Source organism: Coenobita brevimanus, chromosome 82 (assembly GCF_032717465.1).
Source record: "Coenobita brevimanus isolate Jiangsu-jjx chromosome 82, ASM3271746v2, whole genome shotgun sequence".
Taxonomy (NCBI): Eukaryota; Metazoa; Arthropoda; class Malacostraca; order Decapoda; family Coenobitidae; genus Coenobita; species Coenobita brevimanus.
In genome coordinates, this window is record NC_137035.1 from 5,756,274 (window position 1) to 5,780,618 (window position 24,345).

Sequence of the window (24,345 nt, forward strand, 5' to 3'; positions counted from 1 at the left end):
TTAACACACTCCTGAGACATGCCACACTTATTCCTACATCATACTAGAACCTACACAACACAGCAAAACGACTTGCTACAACGCGTCTGCGCTATATTGCACCATAATAATTTATGCCTAAGCTAGCCTACGCCCGTTCCAACAGGCTTTCCCTGCTGTCATGAGAAGTTGCAAGTGTTTGAATTCATCTCAGCTATTTTACCACCACTACAAACTACTCAAACTTCTTATTATATATCCCAAGAAGCTGTAAGTCCTTCATTCTCTGTACAGCTCAGTTTTATTCTGGATGTGACGATAAAATAGATATTATTAGCGAATTTTAAACCGTCCTAAGCTTCTGGCAGCCTCGCGCCACAACCTCATATCAGCTCCGGTGCTTGGGAGTGGTGAGGCAGAGACTTGTGGTGTGGCGGAGTACTAGGAAGAGACGGCCGCAGTTAGGCAGAAATACTCTGAGCTAATCAAGTAAGGTACAGACTCAGCAAGGCGACGTTTAAAAACAAGGTAAGTTATGATTAAGACACTGTAGTAAAAGTCGGCGAAGTTAGCTTGTAGTGAACGATATTGTATTTTCTTGTTTACCTTCCCGATATTTCAAGGACAGTCATGAAATGCAAATTTTCTTTAACCTGCATGAAAATAGGAACCTCATGGTAAAGTATTTTGACAGGAAGGATTATATTTCTGTTAATGACTGTTTACACTTGTAATGGTGCCAAGTTTCATGTTGACTGTAGTAATGTATAGACCTTGATTGGAAACTAGTAATATTATAAGTATTAAGTGAAGTACATAACCACAGATTGAACTAGTCTTTTTACGTGTATTCACGTCATGGTATGCGAGGTGTCATGGCTTTTATTACGGCTGAGCAGAGGTTTAGTTAAATGGGCTAAGTTTCACATCCCAGCAGCGCTTTCACACCGGCTTGTTTTTACCAGGATTCTGAGAACGTTGCTGCCATGCCTGATATCAACCCTCAGGCGAAAATCGTTAAATCAGTGACATATTTTTATTGGTATATATATATATATATATATATATATATATATATATATATATATATAAATTAATAGCTTTCCATTGCTTATCGTATCTCAACACCAAAGCCAGATATTGAGCATTCGAAGTTCGTCCTGGGAGAAAAATGTCAGGGTGGCCTGCCATACACCGCTATATAGCTTCCTTGATTCCCGACTATCGTGAATTTGGATCAGAACGTTGGTTTTCTCATAACATCACAATCTCTATCTTACCCTGGCCAGGTGCCAATTCATTGTAAGGCAGTTGCAAGCACTGTCACAAATTGAACGCAATGACAAAAATAGGAGTAATTTAAATGGACAGAAGAAAAGCATGTTATCTGTGAACGCCCCTCAACCTGACATATCGTCAATGATAAGCAGATTGACAGGCCAAATCTCTCAAGGAATTTATTGAAGTAGCTGCACCCTTTCTCAAAACAAAGGGAACAGTGGGAGAAGAGCAAACAGAGAGAGGGAGAGATTCCATGGATCTGATCAATTGCACCTTGGCAACGCGTAAACAGGAAGGCAGAAAGTTTATTGCAAGTCGGTATTGGTGTGTGTGTGTGTGTGAGAGAGAGAGAGAGAGAGAGAGAGAGAGAGAATTCCATAGATCTGACTTTGGCAGCGCGTAAAACAGAAAGGCAGAAAGTTTATTGCAAGTTGGTATTGGTTAGAGAGAGGGAGGGGGGAATTATGCCGTTTGATGGATCAGTAACCCTTTTACTACCAGAGTGTTCTCTTAAGCTGAATTAAATCCTCTAGGGTTAAGAATAGAATAGAAAATACGGCCTTGTAACTTAATGCCTGGAGATAGAAATAAACGAGAAAATATGCCCTTGTAACTTAGTGTCTGGGGATTGGAATAGGAATAAATGAGATAGTCATTGTAACTGTGTCTGCGGATATGAATAGATAAGAATATAGGCCACGTCCTTGTTAACTTAGTGTTTCGGGTTAGAAATCAGCGAGAAAATAAGTCCTTGTAACTTTGTATCAGGGAATAGAAATAAGATAGGAGATAGGTCATAACTTAATGTGTGGGAATAGAAAAAAAAAAAAAAAAAAAAACTTCCTCGTAACCTAACAGGTAGTTTCATGGGATAAGAATAACAGAAAATACCTCGTAACTTAGTGAATGAGTCAAACCAAATGCTGGTCAACATTAGTTTTGCCCGAAATACAGAGAATACCGAGGAGATCGCTTGGTTTAGGATTTTACTCAATATTCGTTTAGGTTATGTGAAGCAACAGAATGTGAATGTTTTTGGCATATCAGATAGAGCCAGGATTCTGGGGGCTTAAATGATTAGTGAATTGAAAGCATGGACCATTGAATTGGGCAAACTTGGTATTAGTAGACTTAGGTCTGGACATTGCTACTCCACACCCTGCCCTAGGGTGGGAAAGGAGGCCCGGTTGATGATGTATAGAATTATATAACTTTTGCCTTGGTATAAATTTTCGTCATACCGTTTATTTCACGTAGCCTAATGACAGAAAAAGACAATGATACTGCTCTACATCTTTTCCATGGCATCGTATTTTAGCGTTAATATTAGGTTGGTATTCAAGATGGAGAGATGACAGTTTTAAGTTATAGGCATTATTCAGTAAAGAATCACTCATACAAAAGATCCTATCATGAAACAACCATACATCCACTGGGAGCATGTTTGTAATATCCTGTAAATTTTTAAGGACCTGCTACCAACGTTCTCATGCAGCTAAACCCAAATCACGTTTCAGATGGCGAGAGGACGAGGAAGAGGCAGGGGAGGAGCAGCTACAAAGACTGCGAACAAGAGGAAAAGCAATGAAGATCAGTAAGTAGAGACCTAGTGACGAGGGTCCATATTTATATATTTATTACATTAGATATTTATTAAGTTTATATGGAGGATTTTATGACAAGGGTTTGCACCCCCCTCCCTTTTCTTGTAACGTGACAGTTGTAGGATTGGCGGTCTGGCTGCAGGTAAGAAGTGAGGTGTGGACAGATGTATCTGTGAGATGGAGCCAGACTCTGGCGACTTGAATGGTGAATGAATGCTGGTGTGGTCCATTCCATCGGGTTTTTTGGTGATTAATTCTCTCACTACTGTCATCATACCTTTTCCTGGCTTTCTGTACCTCACCTCATCCCACCTGGAGGTGGGAAAAAGAGTTGGGATCTTGACGATGATGCTGACGGTGCTGGTGATTACCGTAAGTGGGAAAAAGGGTAGGACTGTGATTATGGAAACTGCTGGGTACATTTGTTACAGGTTTGTACTTGATATGAAAGAGAGAGAGAGAGAGAGAGAGAGAATGATGGGACAGATGAGTTACATCTATACTTTTTGTGCTATCATCATGCAGTCTCTCTCTCTTTCTCTCTCTCTCTCTCTCTTATAATAAATCTCCTTCCTTCATTGGTCCACCCAGCAAAGTAGCAGGCAGATGGCGCCTCATTTCATCCTTCATACCCTTCTGATCCAAGCCTCACTTTCATTTGTCTTTACTTTTATTCCCTTTTTCCAATCTTCCTCTCTCTTCTTTTATTCCTCCTTCTTCCCCTAGTGGTCCAATCAACAAACCACAGAGGACAAACAGTACAAACATGCATATTCAGAAGGCTCCTCCCTTTCTCTGTTGTTCTCCTTTGTTCCCTTCTTCACTCTCCTGACCTCCCCCCTTTTTCTTCTTTCTTCCCTCCCTTGTTTCCCATCCTCTCCTCAATTTTTCTCCTTTAACCCTTCCCCTTTTTTTTCTTTTTCACCATTGGTCCTGCCAACAAAACACAGAAGGTCGATTGCACCAGCACCAAGATTCAGAAGGCCCCTCTCTCCCTCCCTCTTTCTTTTTCTTCAGTCCCTTCTCTTCTTCTCTCTTTTCCCTCCTGACTGTCTTCCTTTTCCCTCCCCCCCTTTCTCATCTGTTAAACCACCTTCTTCCCCCAGTGGACCTGACAACAAGCTACAGAGGGCAGACAGCACCAACACACAGATTCGTAAGGCCATCAACGAAGTGAAGAAAGCCGGCGAGACCAAGGATAAGAAGTATAAGTGTGATAAAAATGTATTGGCATCCCATCCTCAGGTTAGTTTGCTTTACCTTCTCCCTTGCCGTGCCCTTGTTGCATCACTTTGTCCCTTTACCTTAACCATTTTTCCCTCAAATTTTCCCTTTGTCTCACTTTTTCCTTTTTCCTCCTCCTTGTTGCCACAGTTTGTCCCTTTGCCTCGACTTTATTGCCTCACTTTGTCCCTTTTCCCTGACTTTATTACTCTACATTGTCCCGTGGTCTCAACCTTATTGCCTCGCTTTGTCCCATTGCCTGACACTTTTGCCACATTTTATTCCTTTGCTTCAACCTTAAAATACCGTACCGGTACTGTTAGGTTCCCATCGTCTGCTTCCCTGCTGCAGCCTTAAATCCTCTTCATCTGATATATAAGCTGCCATTTATAACATTAATTGTTGCCATAAATTCTGCAATAAATAATTGGAGTTGTATTGTGACCTGTAAAACAAATGTGCAGGTTCCCCTATGTATAGTTCTGATTACTGCATTTGTTTTTACTGTTTGATGCCAAAAGAGGTAGAGAGTGAGGTTAAGTTTAAAGCAAGGTGATAGGGAAGACTCTGGAAGTTTTAAGTGTCTAATTCCAAAAAGGGTGAGAGTGAGTTTATGAGATCATAGAGGAGACAGTGATAGACATAAGTGGCCCATGAATTTGTTTGCTGGGGGAGGATAGTGGTCACTTGTGTATTAGTGCCAAAAGAGGGTGAGAGAGAGGGTTTCTGGTGAGAAGATAGGGAAAACATTGGAATGCTGTAGGCATAAATGGTCTGTGAATTAGTCTGCTAGGGATGATACTGTTTTGTTCAGTTGTCTATATGCTGTCAGGTCTTCACACGTACAGGCCACCATATATGAGGACTTCACATGCATTCACAGGGAGATGATAGAGAAGGCATAGGAAGGTGACAGAGACAGCTAATTAGCCCGTGAATGTTTGCTGGGGGGACGGTGATCACAGCTTTAGTCTTTACCCTTGTCTTCACACCTGCAGGCCACCATTCATGAGGACTTCACATGCATGTTGAACCAGACCAACATTGGCCACAACAACAACAAGTACTACATCATCCAGGTCAACAAGGATAAGAAACAGTCCATATGCTTCACTCGCTGGGGTCGTGTTGTAAGTATCCATTTTATTTATTTGTTTATGTATTTTTTATTTTTTTTAAACAAAACTTTGTCTTTGGTTCCTTCATACTTTCCTCTTCCTTCTGCCTATGAGTGACTCTACACTGAGTGACAAGCCAAATGGTTTCCTGTACACCAGGAAACCATTTACTATGCTGGGTGGTAACCATATAACCAAATTATGGCGCCTGGTGGTTTAGTGGGTAATTAAGGTGCTTCAGTTGGATTGAGCCAGTGCAGGTTTATATCCAAGGGGTGATTAGGGTTTATTACTCATGTAATGCCATTCGGATGAGTGAAGTTGGCCACTCTCATCTTAAATATCAGGACCAACTTTTCTAGCCCTGGGCTGCTACGTTCCTCGTGGGGCAACACAGGATTAGATGATGATGAAGATTTTCTGTAAGATAGTGTTTGGGTTATTTTTGCTTTAATTTAATTTTTTGATTGACTAGTTTGTTTATTAAATATTTCAGCCATTGATCACGGGAGGCACTACCATGAGAACAAAATATGGCACCAAGCTTGGTAAGTGGCCACACAGTCATCATTCTCAGGCAGGAAACATTCAGCCACAAGTACAAGTACAGTACCATTCATAGAATCAGAATCGAAGCCGAGACTCTAATATTATTACACTGTTATTACATATCTCAGACATTTTTCTCAACAGTTTCCAGTAACATTTGGGAAGTACATACATACGTACATAATCTAATCATGTGTCTCCCCATTAGGAGCGTAGGATCCTAGGGCTAGGCAAGTTGGTCCTGACATTTAAGACGAGGGTGATCAGCCTCACTCATCCATGAGTGGCACTACCGGTATATGAGCAATAAACCTTAACCATCCCTTGGATATAAACCTACACAAGCTCAATCCAGTTGGAGCACCTTAATTACCCAGTAAACCACCAGACGCCATAGTCTGGTTAAATGGTTACCACCCAGTGTTGTAAATGGTTTCCTGGTGTACAGGAAACCATTTGGCTTGTCACTGAGTGTAGAGTCACCTGTAGACAGAAGGAAGAGGAAAGAAAGAAGAACATAAGAGGAAGGAAGGAAAGAAGGAAGAAAAAGAGGAAAGGGCAGCCACCCAAGAGGAGCACTACATCAGGTGAGTGGTTGGTGTCCATGGGAAGTAATTACTATAATTATTTTTGGCAATTGATTTAGCCTCCAGTCCATAAAAAGCATCAGCTGTACCATGGCCAACCTCAGTATGGGAATTCCTTAAGAGGAAACATGGTGTAATTTGATTTTTTTGATTGACTTTTTTTTTTTCTTTTTTTTTTTTTGTTTTTTTTTTTTTTTTATATAATCTTGATGTGGGTTGCATCAACAAATGCCCAATTATTATTTACTGGTCTTTTTTTTTTCTCACTTGGTATTTGTAGCCCTTACCTTAATTATTTGTGTGTGTGTTTATATTTATTTTCTGATGTCATTTTGTGAACTGCCAGGTAATCTTTTGTTTCAACTGTCAGTACCCAGTGACAAGACATTTATACCATAACCATTGTCAAAGCTGAAGTTAGGAATTTCCAATTTTTAATGCAGTTGTGTGTCAGTTTCTTGAGACTGGATCATGTATCATTTAACACTGTACACTATGTTTTCATTATTTCATTTTATATATATATTTTTGCTCCATGTATTACCTTAGGCGTCTTTGTGATTTTTTTTCATCTAATAGTGGGTGTTTTGTATCTATCCATTTTATACCAGAGTTCCATACCTTATGCTTATTTTAACCATTTCACCACACTGATTCATATATACACTCAAACCTTGAGTACCGCGGGCAATAGGGATTGGACAAGGACCGTGGTACCCAAATCTGCGTCACTCAAGACAGTATGTATACATGTATAATGGTACAATGTGTTCTGGCAACTTTCCAAAACTCTCACTTTTACCCCTTCTTACCACCTAATCCCACGTAAATTACCCCCACTTGCACCCACCATCAGGTAAAACATTGAAAGAGATATAACTGTTGTAATTAAAAACATCAGTGGTATTAAAAATAGCATTAACAAAAATAAAAGTTGGGATGGGTACCCTTTTGTTGATACATAGCTCCCCGGTATTTTCCTCCCATCCCCCAACCCCAATGTTGTTGTCAAAGTTTCACCTTCTCTCATATCATGTGGCTTTCAGGAGAGACCTTAGGCCATATGGTTAGACAAAAATTTATGGGTCTGGCAGTTGTAGAGTACGAAATAGGACGAAAATTTGTGCTAACAAGAAAAAATTACTTTTATCCGTGTGTTCTTGTGAGTTAGCGTTCAGTTTCACATTTTTTGTTTGATATCACGTTTCCCAACGCATTTCTGATAAACTAAACATGGCTAAACTGCTCAATCAGTTCAAAATGTGTTGGGAAGAGCGATACCGAACGAAGAGTATTCGCTCCAATTTGTTCCCTAAAACAGCCAGACCCGTAAATTTTAGTCTAACTATACAGCCTAACATCACTCCCGAAGGCCACATGATACGAGAAGGCGAAACTTTGACAACAACTTTGGGGTTGGGGGTTGGGAGTAAAATACCGTGGAGCTACGTTTTTTTTTTTTTTTTTTTTTTTTTTTTTTTTTTTAATGTGTCTGACTCTGGGCATAGGCTTCACAGCCTGCACTCAAAGCCCAGTAGTCCTCCTACATACCATACACCTCTCTACATGTCACCACTTCGGCGCTAACGGCCACCGTCTATATTGAATACATGCTAGAGCTGTCTCATACAGGACTGGTGGATTGGTATTAGCGGGGGTACTTTTATGACATGTCGGCGGGTCATCTGGTAGATCAGGAAAGTCTGCTTTTAAGAAATTCAAATCCTTAAACTGTTCCCTGCCCCAGCCAGGATTCAAACGTGGGTCCAACAGGACTGCAGGCCGCCTCTCTACCGATTCAGCCACCTCCTCCCCCCATATCAACAAAAGGGTACTCAGTGGAGGTGGTGTTGACCCAGTCCAACTTCTGTTTTTGTTAATGCCATTTTTAGTACCACTGATGTTTTTAATTACAACAGTTATATCTCTTTCAGTGTTTTATCTGATGGTGCGTATAGGTGGAGGTAAATACGTGGGGTAAGATGGTAAAAAGGGGTAAAAGTGAGAGTTTGCTTTCTCTGACGCTCCACATAACGCCCTATAAGCTTCTCCGTCAGTTTCAGGACGACATATAAACTTTCACAGCTGCCAGAATTGCATCACTTCCTACGCACAATCTTTATCTTCTCCCGGTCCTTCCAAATCGTTATGGTGGTGCTTTCTTTTATGCTATGTTCTTTTTTTGCCATTTTGGTATTTGTACACTTAAAGCAGTGGAAGAACCTTACCAATTCAGTTCATATTCCTCCAGTTTGTTTTCTGTATTTTTCTGACTATTTTCTGGGTGGTAAATTAACTTTTCCTGCTGAAAAATTTCCCACTTTTTATCATCACGTTCCTTAAGCCATAACATGATTGTCTTGATGTACTCAAAGGTGATTTCGTCTCCCAACCAACTGGTTGCTACGTTAGGTTAGGTTAAATTATAAGGTATAGTTAAGCTAGGTTAGGTCAAGTTTAAACACTTAGGTTAGGACAGGCCCTAATTTCGCCGTAACCCTGATGTGTCAAACAAGTTGACAGTGGAATACAACTTAAAACGACGGGGGAAACAGATTTAGCATGAAACGTTTATTTACCTCCCAGAAGTAATCCGACAAACATAAGACTATCAGGAAGAAGAACGAAGAATGTGAAACTGAATGCTCACTTACACAAGCAGAAGTATTTTGTGTGTGTGTGTGTGTGTGTGTATGTGTGTGTGTGTGTGTGTGTGTGTGTGTGTGTGTGTGTGTGTGTGTGATTAGCAAACATTTTCGTTCAGTTTCGTCTCCTAAAACTCGAAACCCACACAACTGTGATGTAGAGTCTGTGAGACGCGAGAAAGGGCTTGATAGCCGTATGCTCAGTCGGTCCTAAATGTGTTGGGAAGCACGAAACCGAACGAAAAATGTGGAACTGAACACTAACAAGAACACATAGACGAAAGTATTATTTTTCTAATTAGCAAACATTTTTGTTCCATTTCGTCCCCTAAAACTGCGAAACCCATTTTGAGTGTGGGGTGGAACTAGGTGAAGCATGAGAAAAGATTGATAACAGTATGCTCAGTTAGTTGGAAGTGTTGGGAAGCATTAAATCGAACGAAGAATGTGGAACTGAACGCTAACTTACGAGAACACATGGACGAAAGAGTAACTTTTCCTCTAATTAGCAAACATTTTCGTTCCATTTCGTTCCTTAAAACTGCAAAATCCATGATAATTGTGGGTAAGAACTAGATGAGGCATGAGAAAGGACTGATAACCATATGCCCAGTTGGTCCAACATGTGTTGGGAAGCATGCAATCAAACGAAGAATGTGGAACTGAACTCTAACTTACGAGAACACAAGGATTTTTTTTTTTTTTTTTTTTTTTTTTTTCTGATTAGCATACATTGTCCTTCCATTTTGTCCCCTGAAATTGCTGAAACCCATAAATTTCGTCAAACCGTTCGGCCTTGAGTTTGCCCAGGAAACATATTTCCATTCTGTATGACTATTTATAAAAACCACCAGGAACCCTCAGCCAGGAACAACTCTTGCCCATTCGTTTCAAAACTAACCATAGGTTTTTCACGAAAATATGGCCACTGTGCTTCCCAAGCAAAATTTCAGCAACCTAACCTACCCTAACCTATCCCATCTCACTAGGGCTGTTTGGCTGAGGTGGCTGGCTGTGGTACTGAGATAAATACCCATACAGAATGGAAATATGCACCCAGGAAATGTACCCAGAGGTTAGAGGGCGACGTCATAGCCCGCGGCTTTCAAATTTCGTCCCCAGGCCAGCTGACTTCCCGCGTGAGCTCGAGTTTTTCCACGTGTTGACATGACTTGTCTCATTATGCTGACCGCGTTAGAACAAAAACGTGTTACTCAGCCACATGTTACTTAAGGATTGAGTGTAATTCTTGTGTAGTGTTTATATCCTAACTGGTAACAAAGAATATAAGCTGTTTTTCAGTTGTTAATAGTCTAGATCATAATTGTGGAATGATAGTGGGGATAGGGGCCCCTTTTTTTACCCAAGTATTTATGCAGTAATTGCACTCCCACCAGAGTTCACTAAAGATTTTTCTGTCTTGTAAATGCAGCATAAGGAAGTGATACGGTATTGGATTAGCTATAATAACCTGTAATGTGTTTACCCTCTTACTATGCCAGGGTGAGGAGGGTCAGATGAATTTCGACTACCATGGCAACGTGGATGAAGCTATCAAGGCCTTCAAGAAGAAGTTCAAGGACAAGACCAAGAATGATTGGGATAAGCGTGACAACTTCACACCAGCAGCTGGGAAGTACACCATGATAGAGATAGGTGTGAAGTGTTGATAGTTTATGTCTGTTTGTCCTTCTGTCTGTCTGTCTATGTATCCATAGTCCTCCCATTCTCTCTCTCTCTCTCTCTCTCTCTGTCAATCCTGAAAGTGTTGGCCACAATGAATTTCTCCCATGTCACCCTGTTCTCTGATGAATTAAATGGGCCACACTTTCATTCACCCTACATTTAATCCCCCTGAATCCTGACTCTACATCATTGTTATAAACATCCACACATACACACATCGCATCACCTGTCACATAGTCAGTCCATTGACTCTGTCGTTCCTCTGGGAAAGAACAGGGTGCTACTCCCTTGCCATACGCTCCTCCATATAAAATTCATGCAACCAGCTTGATTCACTAGTCCTAGCTTCATCACTTTCTTTTTCTTTGGCTATAGATGAGGAGAGTGATGATGAAGACCAGGTTGATGGCAGTGTTGCATTGACCAAGCAGGTGGTGGACTCTTCTGGCCCATGCAGTCTGCCCTATAGAACACAGATCATGATCAAGCTCATCTTCTCCGATGACATGTTTGTCGGGCAAATGTCCACCATGAATCTAGGTGAGATGCTGTCTTTTTGTCCCTTCTGTGTGTCTCTTTCCCTCTCAGTCTGTCTGTATGTCTGTCTGTACATGCATAGAATGGGGAGGAGAGAGTGCCCTATCCTCACTCTTCCTGTCTCACTCCAGCTCTCTCACTCCTTTATCACTTCCTCAAACTAATGCTCCAATAGTTTGTTAATCAGATTGTTTAGTTAGATATCAGATTTGTGACAAACCTAGATTAGCTAAGTACTTTACAATCATTCTGTTGGTAGTATTGTTTGTTAATAATGTTTCTGGCACATGACAAAGTTACATCAATTTTTTCTGTTTGATGGCTGATGGAATGTTTGGACTGTAGCCAAAAAAGAATTGTGAGAGCAGTTTAATCATTTGAAGCACATAATGTGGGGGAAATGGAGGTTGGAACCAAGAACTTTGGAGGCTTTGTTGTAGGTGTGATGCTTGGCTTATTTCATTTCACATTTTTTTAATCCGACAACTGTGGCATTAGGTTTCCTGGTCTACCCCCTTATATGCAAAAAAATGGGAACAAATTTTTTTCTCAAAAATAATTTTTGCTTGTATTAAATGAAAGAGTGCATGGAAAAGTATAAGAAAAATCAATATGAGTTCATTATTTACCTTAGTTTAGCCATGGTGAAGTATTGAGGACATTCCTGGTGTACCCTCGCATGCACAAAAAAAAGGATAAAATTTTTATTAAAATAATTTTTGCTTGTATGAAATGAAAGAGTGCACAAAAAGGTACTGTATAGGAAAAACAAATATGATATGATGTATGTAGCAGCTACATACATCATATGTACGTCGCAGCTGTCAAGTTAAAAATCTTACTTTTGTGCTTCCTATATTCCATTTTTTAGTCGTACTCTACTTTCATCTATTATAATTGCTTTTTCCATCATCACTATTGCCATCATTATCAGCCAACATAGATATTATGATTACCATTATCACCATTTTCTTCATTACACTCACCACTACTATGTTTCACTTCTCCCCACCTGTCAACAGACGTGAAGAAAATGCCTCTTGGGAAGCTAAGCAAACTGCAGATTGCGAAGGGCTTGGAGGCACTCATGGACATTGAGGATGCTATCAAGAAGAACAAGGTTAGTTATTAGAGGGGGAGAGAATTTCTACTTGCTCAAGTCACCTGTGGTTATACTCAGTTCCATAGTAAATTATTCTGCACATTACTTTTTTTTTTTTTTTTTTTTTTTTTTTTTTTTTTAAAAAAAAACCATAACACTGTACATTGTTGCATTATACTGTGATGAAGAGGGACATCTTCCTGTGGTAGCACTGATATAACCAGGCAGCTCCATTGCTTGGCAGTACAAACTTTCTTCAGCTCTCTCCATGTCCTGCAAAAGAATGATGGTGGACTGTAGGAGAAGGTTCATGTCCAGTTGGGCTTACAACAACAACAACAACAACAACAGTGCTTTAGCAGTACAGTATAAGATTGGCTGTTGCTGTTTTTGTGGCCTTAATGACATGGCCTGAACACCAAATCTAGCCTTTCTTACAAGTAATTCACCCTTCCACAGCCACGACAAACCCTGGCTGAGCTGTCCTCAAAATTCTACACACTGGTTCCTCATGACTTTGGACGCACAGTGCCTCCTGTGATAGACACAGACTCAGTGGTGCAGCAGAAGAAAGAAGTCATGCTAACACTCAGTGACATTGAACTTACCCAAAGTTTGCAGAAGGACCAGGTATGTGAACAACTGCAGTATTTGTACAGTACTCAGTCAGATTAATAATACTTTATTGTTGTAAGAAGAAGTGAAGGAATGTCATTCCACTGAGCACACCTTGGTTAGTCTCTCATTCATTCACTCATTCATCATCTAATCCAATGTTGCCCCATGAAGGAGTGTAGGAGAGTTAGTATCTCATTCTATCATTTTTCCCCCCCCCCCTTCTTGGGACCCTGCGTCACCCTACCTTAGGGTGGGAAAGGAGGTGTTGATGATAATGATGATGATGATGATAAAAGAAGGTTGAGCTACAAAGCCTCCAGTGCAGCCTTTTTCACATAATCTATCTTAAACCGTGTAATCTAACTGAATCCAACCAAACCTGCATTATGTTATCATTTCCCTGCAGGCCAAGAAGGGCATCCACCCACTGCTGGAGAAGTATCAGATGTTGGACTGCCAGCTGGAGTATGTTGATCCAAAGAGTTCAGAGTTCAAGGTGAGATAGAAACCTTTAGTTTACCTCATTTATGGCTAGGCAGAGTTCAAGGTGAGATAGAAACCTTTAGTTTACCTCATTTATGGCTTGGCAGAGTTCAAGGTGAGATAGAAACCTTTATTTTACCTCATTTTTTTTTTTTTTTTTTTTTTTTTTTTTTTTTTTTTTAATGTGCTCGACTCTGGGCATAGGCTTCACAGCCTGCTCCCAAGGCCCAGTAGTCCTCCTACATATCATGCATCTCTACATGTCACCACTTCGGCGCTAACACCCACCGGCCAGATTGAATACATGCTAGGACTGTCTCATACAGGACTGGTGTACTGTATTGGTATTAGCGGGGATATTTTTACGACATGTCGGCAGGTCATCTGGTAGGTCAGTAAAGTCTGCTTTACATGAAATTCAAATCCTTAAATTGTTCCCTGCCCCAGCGGGGATTTGAACCTGGGTCCGGTAGGTCCGCAGGCCACCTCTCTACCGATTTGAACCTGGGTCCGGTATGACCGCAGGCCACCTCTCTACCGATTGGCTCCCTCCAGTATAGTGATGTGTTTTTCCATCAGCCATGTTAATCTGCGTACAGTTTTATTGGGTTAATCTTGCCAAACACAGGGGAAGAAGTTAAATATGGCATTAATGTATATCCCATGAATAGAAGGTGGCTTTCCTAAATTGAATCGAGTCAGTTGTAGGTAAAAAGAATTTTTTTAGTAAAGATTCTAAGACATCAGCATATTGAAGGGATTAATAATTGGTGGGGAACTTGTGTTTTTTCTTATTCACTGTAGTAAAAGTGACTGAAAGTAGAACAAAAATTAGCCACTGTGAAATTAGTACAGTATTTTTGGGAACTATGTTGTAAAATGAGTATTTTGCAAAAGGTCTATGGAAATATGATAATATAAATTTAATGGAAGATAGGATGCCTAGTGAATGATGAACAGTGTGATATCTAGAGAGGCAGGGTGTGTGTATGTGTCATATATACTGTATTTAGGGCAAAACTGGTGGTAGGTGGTGGCAACCATCATCCACTCACCTGATGTAGTGCTGCCTACCTCTTCCATCCCCTTTCTTATTCTGTCTCTGTGACTGCCCTGCTCTCCTCCTGCCCCTCGGTTTCCTTCCAGTCACTTTTTATTACCCTTCTTTCTGCTTCAACTGGCTGTGCACTGAGTGACAGCCTAAGGGTTTGTGTAATCCAACCATTCATGTACAATGCTGGGTGGTAACCATATAGCCTAGCCAGATTATAGTGTGATGTGGAGTCTGCTATAGTGCTCCAGTTAACTGGGTGGAGAGACGCGTCTATCCTGAAACTAAACTTTCACATTATTCTCTGCCTTACTGTGATGAGGTGCTATCAGCTGCAAAGGAGCATCGGTTTACTGCATGGGACAGCTGTGCAGGAACAGTTGCTTACTTGTTGTTGATTGATCTGATTGACCAGACAGATTAGGTGTGATCAACAACAACAACAAGAGTAAGACTGGTGGTGGAGATGGCATGAGGGAAGGATATACGGAATTTTACGCTTTTATGATACTAGAAGAGCTATAGGATAAAGAGAGAGAGAGAGAGAGTAGAGCAGAGCAGAGCAAAAAGCAAGAGACTGAAAACTCAAATTAAATCCTCCTGTTTCCTGATTCCCGCTACAGCTGCTACACGAGTATTCCAAGGCTTGCCCCAATACTAGGAAGGGACCTCTGTTGGATGTGTGGAAGGTCAACAGGAATCAAGAAGGCACTAGGTAGGTAAATCTGGTACTGCAGGTACTGTGGTATAACTCACTATAACTCACTGGTACAGGTATTTAGCTCAAAGATTTAAGTTTGATCCCCTTAAGTGCCACTGTGGTACTCTCTATAGCTCTTTTACACAAATATATAACCCTTTGGTATTGCGTAAGCTACTGATATACAGAACTTTCGCACATCACCAGGGAGGTTCATTTTAACTGTCATTGTGGTATGTGGTAACTCGCTATAACTCACTGGTTGTGGTATTTAGGGGCACTCACCATCCACTCACTCAGTGTAGTGCTGCTGTCGGGTGTCTGCCCTTTCCTCTCCTCCATCCTTCTTTCCTTCTATCCTCTTCTGTCTTTCTTGCTGTCATTCTTTCCTTGCCCTTCTGCCTACGGGTGACATTTCTCTCCCTCTTCTGTCTTTCCTTCATTCTTTCCTCCTCCTTCTGCCTGTGGGTGACTCTACACTGAGTGACAAGCCAAATGGTTTCCTGTACAGCAGGAAACCATTTACTACGGTACGCTGGGTGGTAACCATGTAACCAAATATTGGCGCATGGTGGTTTAGTGGGTAATTATTGTGCTCCAATCGGATTGAGCTGGTGAAGGTTTATATCCAAGGGGTGGTTGGGGTTGATTGCTCATGCAATGCCACTCAGGGATGAGTGAGGCTGGCCACTCTCAGCTTAAATGTCGGGACCAACTACCTAGCCCCGGTCTCTTATGCTCCTCATGGGGCAATGTAGGATTGGATGATTGATGGATGGATGTGATATTAATCATCATCATCATCATCATGATTGTCATCATCATCATCATCATCATGATTGTCATCATCATCATCATCATCATCATCATGATTGTCATCATCATCATCATCATCATCATCATCGCCCATAACCCTTTTCCTACCTTAGGGAGGGGCAAAGTAGGGTCCTGAGTTACTGATTTAATTCAGTTAGAGGAAACTTAATGATAGACCACACAATAATGTAATTAATACAATATTTCTGACTCAGAACAAAGCAACTCACTATAAACACACAGTAACAATGCTCAGATAGACCATTACAGGTTCACACCAGAACTGGATCTTCTGGCTAGGAAGAAGTTAGAAATTCTTCACCAGATTGATGTAGAATAGGTTGGTGAGGTAGCTTGCACTGAGAGGAAAAGATCAAAATATCCAGTTCTTACTCTGCTACAGACTAAAACTTTGGTTCTGAGAGTATGAAGTTAGTGTTGTATTAATCATGACAATGCTTTGTGCAAATATAAGTTCGCTGTAATGTAGGCCAACTATAACCCCCTTCAGTTTTTGAGGCCTGTACTAATTATAGTTGTATGACAGTAGTCAGAACAACATAAAAGTTATACTCATCTTGTTGGTGTATGGTCAGGTTCTCTGCACACGATGACCTGAAGAACCGCAAGCTGCTGTGGCATGGGACCAATGTGGCAGTGGTGGCGGCCATCTTGAAGGCTGGGCTACGTATCATGCCTCACTCTGGTGGACTGGTGGGCAAAGGCATATACTTTGCCTCTGAGCATGCTAAAAGCTCGTGGTATGGTGAGTATTTTGTCGTTTTTATTATTTTGTTTATCTGGTAGGTGGTTTGTTTGTGGTCATGTGGAGACAATGGGTGTGAATAGAGTGGTCTATCTATTTATCTATCTACCTATATTTCATTCTTTCTTCTTTCCGTCCCCAGTTGGTCCACATTATGCCAAGTTTGAGGGTGAGGAATCGGTGGGCTTCATGTTCTTGGTGGAGGTGGCGCTAGGGAATGAAAGCTCCATCACACAGTGTGATTGTTCCCTCACCAAGGCTCCACCAGGATACCATAGCATTGTTGCTAGAGGCAGGTGTGAGCCAGGTAAGAAATGCTTGTAAATGAATAGTTGCATCCAGTAGTAGATGGGTGGCTACCATTGGCCCAGGGAGGTACTGCTGTTAGAGTGAGATTTGCCGGCAAGCTTGGAAAGTAGGCACATTTCAAGATTCTCAGGCAGGAAACATTCAACCACACGAAGAGTTAGTTGATGATCATTCTTCTTAGTGACTGTACATAGTCAAAATCCAAGCTGAGACTCTTACATTGTTAACATCTTATTACATCATTCATTTGTTCATCATCTACAGTACACATCTTAAATTTCTTTTTCCCCATCAGCTTCCAACAACTGATCGGGAGGTGATTAACTGGTTTTGGCACTTGGTTTAGCTTCCTGTCCATGGAAAACATCAGCAGTATCATGGCCAACCTCAGTACGGGGATTCCTTATGAGGAAGGCTGGCATCATTTTCATATATTTCAGGGATTGCAGTACCATACAGAAATAATGTGAGCAAAGTGAGTGCAAGAATTATCTTGGCATAGGTTTACTGAGTGTTGTAGAAAAGGTATATGGAAGAATTATTATAGAGAAAGTAAGAGAGAGTAATCAGAAGTCCTAGTGAGTGATGAACAGGGTGGCTTTAGGAGTGGCAGAGGATGTGTGGATCAGATATTTGCAGTAAGACAGATAGTGGAGAAGGCTTGTAAGAAGAACTATAAGGTGTTTATGGCAATTATGGATCTGGAAAAAGCGTATAATAAAGTAGACAGAGAAGGATTGTGGAAGGTTTTGTGCATGTGCAATGTAGATGGTAAGCTGCTAGGTGCCATGAGGCATATGTAAGGGTAAATGGACATGATCATTGTGGGTGTGTGACAAGGTTGTGTGATGCCCCCATGGTTGTTCAGTATATATATATATATATATATATATATATATATATATATATATATATATATATATGTGGATGGAGTGATGAGAGAAGTAAAAATACAAGTAAGAGGGGGATGGCGTTGCTAATGAATGGTGATGGATGGAATATCTCAAATTTGGTGTATTCTGATGATGCAGTGCCACTTACAAATACTAGACAAGAACTTGTAGACTAGAACAGGGTTTTGCTGATGTCTATGAGTGTCGTGCCTTGAGAGTAAGCTTAGAAAAGAGTAAAGTGGTGGTAATTGAGAGAGATGGTAACTCCCAGTGTGATGTTACAGTGAATGGAGAGAGACTGGAATTGGTGAGAGAGTTTAAATACATGGGTACAGTTATAGAAAAGAGAGGAAAATGTGCAAAAGAAGTGGAAAGTTGAGAGACACAAGGAAGGAAAGTAGCTGGTGCTATGAAGGCCTTGATAAGAAACAGAGGCTTGATTGTTGCAGCTGTGCGAGGCTTACATGAAGGAGTGTTAGTGCCAACTTTAACTTATGGGTGTGAGACTATGGTGTGGCATGAAAATGAAAAGTCAAGAGTGAGAGCTGTGGAGATGGGACTGCTGAGGAATGTATGTGGAGTACAGAGAGTGGATAGAATATGAGATAATGTCTATCAATCTGTCTATCTATTGCCAGACGCCATAATCCCTTACGGGGTGGCCATTTGACTCTGAGTTATTTGTTTTACAGGGAGGGGCACTAACCCTCCACCAACCCACTTGACACGTAGGGAGCAATTATGGTTTGGTTATATGGTTACCACCCAGCGTTGTAAATGGTTTCTTGGCTTACAGGAAATCATTTGGCTTGTCACTCAATGTAAAGCCACCTGTAACAGAAAGAAAAGCAATAAGTAGTGACAGGAAAGATGGGAGAAGTAGGAAGAGAGGAGGGCAGGCACAGAAAAAAAATGATAAAGGCTAAGGAAGAAGTAGGCAGCACTACATCAAGTGAGTGGATGATGGTTGCCACCACCTACCACTTATGAGATAATGTGATTTGCCAAAGATGCAGAGTGAGGAAGTCTGTGGACACCAGAATTGAAGAGAATGTACAGAGACGGTATGGTCATGTGTAGAGAATGGATAACAGTAGAGTGGTGAAAAAGGTATATCTGAGCAAATTTGAAGGTGGGAGGAGGCGAGGTAGCCCAAGGAGAAGGTGGAGGGATATGGTGGATGAGTGTGTGAGGAAGAGAAGTTTGGAAGTCGGTGAGGCTAGGGGACTGACAAGAGATCGAGCTGGCTAGATGAATATTGTGAAATGAAGCGCATGATCTGGGACTTGGCACCCCCTTTTAATGTGACAGTGACCAGATTGACTCAATCGGATAGTTTATGTGAAGCTACAGAACGTGGTGAGTGTTTTTGGCGTATCAGATAGAGCCAGGATTCCGGGGGCTTGAATGGTGAGTGAATGGAAGCTTGGCCCATTGGACTGGGCAGATTTGTGCTGTCTGGAAGTTGCTACTCCTCACCCTGCCCTAAGTTGTGAAAGGATGTCCGGATGATGATGATGTACACTATGCTTATGCATCCCATTTACTGACCATTAAAGTGGTTAGCATTGCTAGACCATCAAAGTGGTTAGCATTGCTAGCTACAAAGCTGCTGGCTCATTAGTGCTAGGGTTCAGTTTCTAATGTGGGCTGCTGGTGCCACTTGTCTCGGGTGTCCAACTCTCCATTCACACTTTGTGGGTTGGTAGGTAAAAAGAATACCTAGATTAACATCTAGGGGAGGTAACTGATTACTAGGGTGATACAGTGGCCTTGTAAGCAGGAGTGTTGTTAGGATTTTAAATATTGGGTGGCCAATGGGTGGTCAAGTCCACTTATCAGGTGGCCCAGTGAGAACTGTTCAGAGTGAATGTGGAGGTTTTCCCCCAAGTTTTAGATAGCTAGGCATATTTCAGGGGTGGCCATGGCCACCCTGGACATCCCTCTAGCTATGTCACTGCTTTTATACCAGGATAGTGGGTCAATAGCCTACCACAGTCTCAGAGACCAGAGATGATCTCTTGTGACTTAAGTGCTTCATGCCATCTGCCCTTACCTTTACATTTTAATGGTGACCTACATGTCCTAATTGATGAGCACTTCTTTTCAGACCCCAAGAAGAACAAGAAGATAACTTTGGACGGTAAAGAGGTGATTGTTCCAGTGGGTAAGCCGGTGCCACAGAAGGAATGGAAGGATAGCGGCTTCTGTCAGAGCGAGTACCTGGTTTATAAGGAGAGCCAAGCGCGAATTAGATATCTACTTAAGTTCTCGTTCAAGTAAAACACAGAAGAAAATTGTTAGATAATAGTACTGGTGGTGAAAAAGGAAAATCAGTAGAGTGGCTTCCAGCAAAGTGAAGCGAGGGATAATACCTATAAAATACCAACCAGTTTAGAAGGAAAAGTCTCCCATTTATTTTCATTTTTATCGGGAATAATTATGCTTTGTCATAATTTGTAGCTACCGTACTTTTCCAGTTTTCCTGATAAACAAGTCCTTTTTTCTTTTATTTATTTTTTTCGTAAATAAGGTTTGCACTCTACCAGTTCTTGTGAGAGAAACAGTCTCTTTATTCTCGTTTTTATAAGGAATGATTGTGTTTTGTCATCTTTTGCACCTTGTTAATAGGAATAATTTTGTTTTTTTGTATTTTGCACTTTGATAATCACATTTGTTAGTCTGTGAAGTAGTAGTAGTAGTTCCCTAGGCAGTCTGGCCGAACAGCCCCAAGTCCCATAGGAAGGCCATGGCCAAGACCGGGCTTTCCTACAGAACTCTCAAAAAGTGTATGTTGTGTTGTTGGCGTAGGTGACTGTGTGCAATGCAGTCTTCCATAATGTGCTTAATAGTATGGGGTGCTGTGTTGCATCCTGGACAGGCATCAGCGATGGAGTCATCCAGCTTCTTCTGGTAGCTTAAGAGGGCTGGATGGTGCCCACATCTCAGCCTGGCCAGGTGGACCCTGTCCTCACGAGGGAGATAGGATTCAGAAGGATGGATGTCAGGAGACCGTGCATGCAAATGTGTGTTGTCTTTAAGTTACTGAATGGAGTGGTGAGTGATCTGAGTGTGGATATGCTTGTGGAAGCTGCTCTGAGGGGGGAGAGATGACAGTATTTGTGCATGGTATCATGTGCTGGATGTTGTTTTGATGTTGCTTGGTGTGGGTGGATGTGCTGCCATATAATATAGTGGATGTTGTGGGTTTGTGGAGGCTGCAGCAAGAAACGGGGTGCCTCTCATGTCTAGGTGATCCTTGACTTTGAGGACTTTGGTTTCTTGATGTAGGTGGTCTGTGAGTGTAGTAGCTGTGCAGCCCGTGATTATTTTTAGGGCCTTGTTCTGTATGGTTTGTAGAGTGTTGTAGTGTGTTTTGATGAGGTTAGAAGCCCGGGCAGGGCATGCTTAATTCATCACTGAATGTATGTATTGTTTGTATACTGTGGTGGCGGTTTCTTTGTTGTGTCCGAATGTTGTATGGGCAAGTGACCTCAAAGCATTGAGTCTTGGTGTTATTTTATTTTTAATGTTTGTGATGTGTTGTTTAAATGACATTGATGTATTGTATGTTACACCAAAGATTTTGTGTGTGTGTGTGTGTGTGGTAGGGGAGTGTTGTTTATGGTGAGGTGTGGGATGTGACTGTGTTCTGCTGTCCAGTTTGTGAGAAGGGTCACTGTAGATTTGGCTGGAGCTATATTGAGCCTGTTTGTGGTGAACCATTCATGTAGTGTGTTGAGGTAAGGTTGAATGATGTGTGCAGCTGTGTTTGTGTTTTGGTGCATAAGTGTAAGTGTTATATCATCTGCATAGGAAGCTATGTGTATGTGAGGTGTGGGTATGTCATGCTTGTCTAGGTTAAAGAATGTAGGGGACAAAACAGATCCTTGGGGGATGCCATTTGTGAAGTTTCTGATGTTAGAAGACTGACTGGCAAATGTTACATGTGCACATCTGCCTGCTAAGTAGTTTGCCAGCCATCTTTTTGTGTTCTTGTGCATGTTTGTGAGGTTGTGGCAGGGGAAGGCATCAAAAGCTTTGCGAATGTCTAGTGTGATTAGGAGTGTTCTGTGTGGTGGCCTAGCTGAATTCGTGCCATCGAAAACTCTCTGTGTAAGGTATGTAAGGAGGGTGTTTGTGGAGTGTAGTGGCCTAAAACTATGTTGTGACTGGGCTAGGGGAATGTGAAGTTTGGCTAGTTGTAGTACCAGATGTTCAGTGACTTTAGAGGGAATGCAGAAGAGTGTGATGGGGCAGTGTGAGGAGGGTAACGTGGGGTCTTTGCTGTGTTTAGGGATATTGATGATAAAGTTATGCTTCCAGATGTTGGATATTATGTTGTGTGAGTAGCTTTAGTTTGATATGTTGGTGAGTGCTTGTATGCCTTGTGGTCCAAGGTGTTTAAGGTGAATGTTGCTTATGTTGTCTGGTCCACAGGCAGATGAGTGCTTGAGGTTGTTAATGATGTGCTTCGTCTGGTTGTAAGTGAAAGGTGCGTAGTCTGGGTCTGTGGGGAACTGTCTCTTATGTCGGATGATACGTCGATCTTCGGGATGGGGGTTTAGATGGCTGACTTGTGAAAAGTGATTGATGAAAGTGTTTGCTTATTGTTTGAGGGTATGGTGTCTCTTGTTGTGATGGCAGCGTGTGATTGTGTGGTGTTACTGTTGGAAAGTGTGATGCTGTTTAGTGTTTTATAGAGTTTGCTGATGTTTATTTTGTCGTTAAGTTTTTGGAGGTAATTTTTCCAGTTTAGTGTTTGCTGTTTTGATATTTTATTGTTTATTTGAGTGTTGAGTTCTTGTATTTGTTGTACGGTGTCTTGTGTATGGGGTGTTTGGGAGTGTCGCAGTGTGTCCCGTTGTCTGATGAGGCCTTGAATTTCTGGTGTGAAGTTGGGGTTGTGTCTGTGAAGTGTTTGTTTTCAGTAATAGTTTCAGAGAAATTTATACACAAGGAATCCCATGCATTATTTAAGAAAATATGTGGCTGATTTCCAAGGTATGTTGTTCATCCTTGAGTGAACAATGCCTTTTATTTTTATAATGCATTATTTTTATAGTGCATTAGTTGTATGCGGCCTTCATCGATTTGGAGAAAGCATATGACAGGGTGGATAGACATGGATTGTGGAAAGTATTAAGAATATATGGAGTAGATGGGAAGTTGTTGAATGTTGTGAAGAGTACGTATGATGGTGCTAAGGCTGCAGTGCATGTGGATGGTGAACTGAATGAATTTTTCTCTTTGAAGGTTGGGTTGAAACAGGGATGTGTCATGTCTCCATGGTTGTTCAATCTGTACATGGATGGGGTAATAAAAGATGTACAAGGTAGGGCAGTGTGGATGTTGGAGTGGCCCTATTGCGAGAGGGTAGTGTTTGGAAACTCCTGTACTGTTGTTTGCAGATGATACTGTGTTGTTAAGTGAAGATGAAGGGGAGTTGCAAGGCTTGGTGGATGAGTTTGGAAGAGTGTGTAAGAAATGGAATCTAAAGGTGAATGTGGGGAAGAGTAAAGTTATGGTCTTTGAGAGAGGTGAAGTCAGTGAATGTACAGTGAGGTTGGATGGTGAGGAAATGGAAAATGTGAGTACGTTTAAGTACTTGGGGAGTGTGATGAGTAAGGATGGAAGTTTGGAGGGTGGAGTGTTTGAAAGGGTACAACAAGGAAGAAAGGTTGCTGGTTCCTTGAAAGCAGTGATAAGAAACAGGGAAGTGAGCATGGAAGTGAAAATGTTTTCACATGACAGTATTGTGATACCAACTCTAACGTATGGAAGTGAAGCTTGGATGTTGTTGGAAGGACTCAAGTCAAGGGTGAGAGCAGTGGAAATGAGTTATTTAAGAGGAGCCTGTGGAGTCACATGGAGAGACAGGCTGACAAATGAGGATATAAAGGAGCGTTGTGGTGTGGATGTGGATGTGATAGGAAGCTTTAGGAGGAACACACTGAGGTGGTTTGGCCATATGGAGAGGATGGAGGGTGAGAGACTGATGAGGAGAGTATATGTGATTGAGGTGGAGGGGGGAGGAGAGGGAGGGGGAGGCCGAGGATGAGATGAAGGGATGGAGTGGAGAGGTATTTGAGAGAGGGGGATGTGAGTTGGGAGCTGGGCAGTGAAATGGCAGGGGACGGGGCAACGTGGAGGCGATTTGTTTGTGGCCACCTTGTGCGCGATTAAGGCGTCTGGCAGTAGTTAGATAGATAGATAGATTACTGTAAATGAGACTAATATTCAGGTATTACTGTAAGACATTTAGCCTAATACCACAGCAAAAATGTTGGTATTTCCTATGGAAGTTGGCAGCATAGTTTGAGCATTGTCATTTCTACTTGAAATAGCTAGTATTTTAGCTTAGAATATTATGTTTGTATTACAAACTGAAAATTAA

The 24,345-nt window shown here is 41.5% G+C and overlaps 1 protein-coding gene across 1 annotated transcript; it reads left to right on the forward strand.

The window, feature by feature from the left end:
• The first annotated feature begins 488 nt into the window (after positions 1–488).
• On the forward strand, positions 489–21,309 carry LOC145409640 (protein mono-ADP-ribosyltransferase PARP3-like). Its single transcript, XM_080279991.1, has 13 exons — positions 489–507; positions 2,778–2,854; positions 3,971–4,109; positions 5,087–5,218; positions 10,490–10,643; positions 11,049–11,213; positions 12,233–12,330; positions 12,772–12,942; positions 13,337–13,426; positions 15,088–15,179; positions 16,577–16,746; positions 16,889–17,053; positions 20,059–21,309. Exons 2-13 carry the CDS (start codon positions 2,778–2,780, stop codon positions 20,229–20,231), a joined length of 1,626 nt encoding a protein of 541 aa, XP_080136117.1. The 5' UTR covers positions 489–507; the 3' UTR covers positions 20,232–21,309.
• Positions 21,310–24,345: the final 3,036 nt, after the last annotated feature.

What these genes read in the sequence shown, in the direction of transcription:
- LOC145409640 (XM_080279991.1), top strand. Translation starts at nt 2,778, where the DNA reads ATGGCGAGAGGACGAGGAAGAGGCAGGGGAGGAGCAGCTACAAAGACT. An exon ending in TATTGGCATCCCATCCTCAG is followed by an intron (nt 4,110 to 5,086) that starts GTTAGTTTGCTT and finishes TCACACCTGCAG; the next exon opens with GCCACCATTCATGAGGACTT. An exon ending in TGCTAAAAGCTCGTGGTATG is followed by an intron (nt 16,747 to 16,888) that starts GTGAGTATTTTG and finishes TTCCGTCCCCAG; the next exon opens with TTGGTCCACATTATGCCAAG.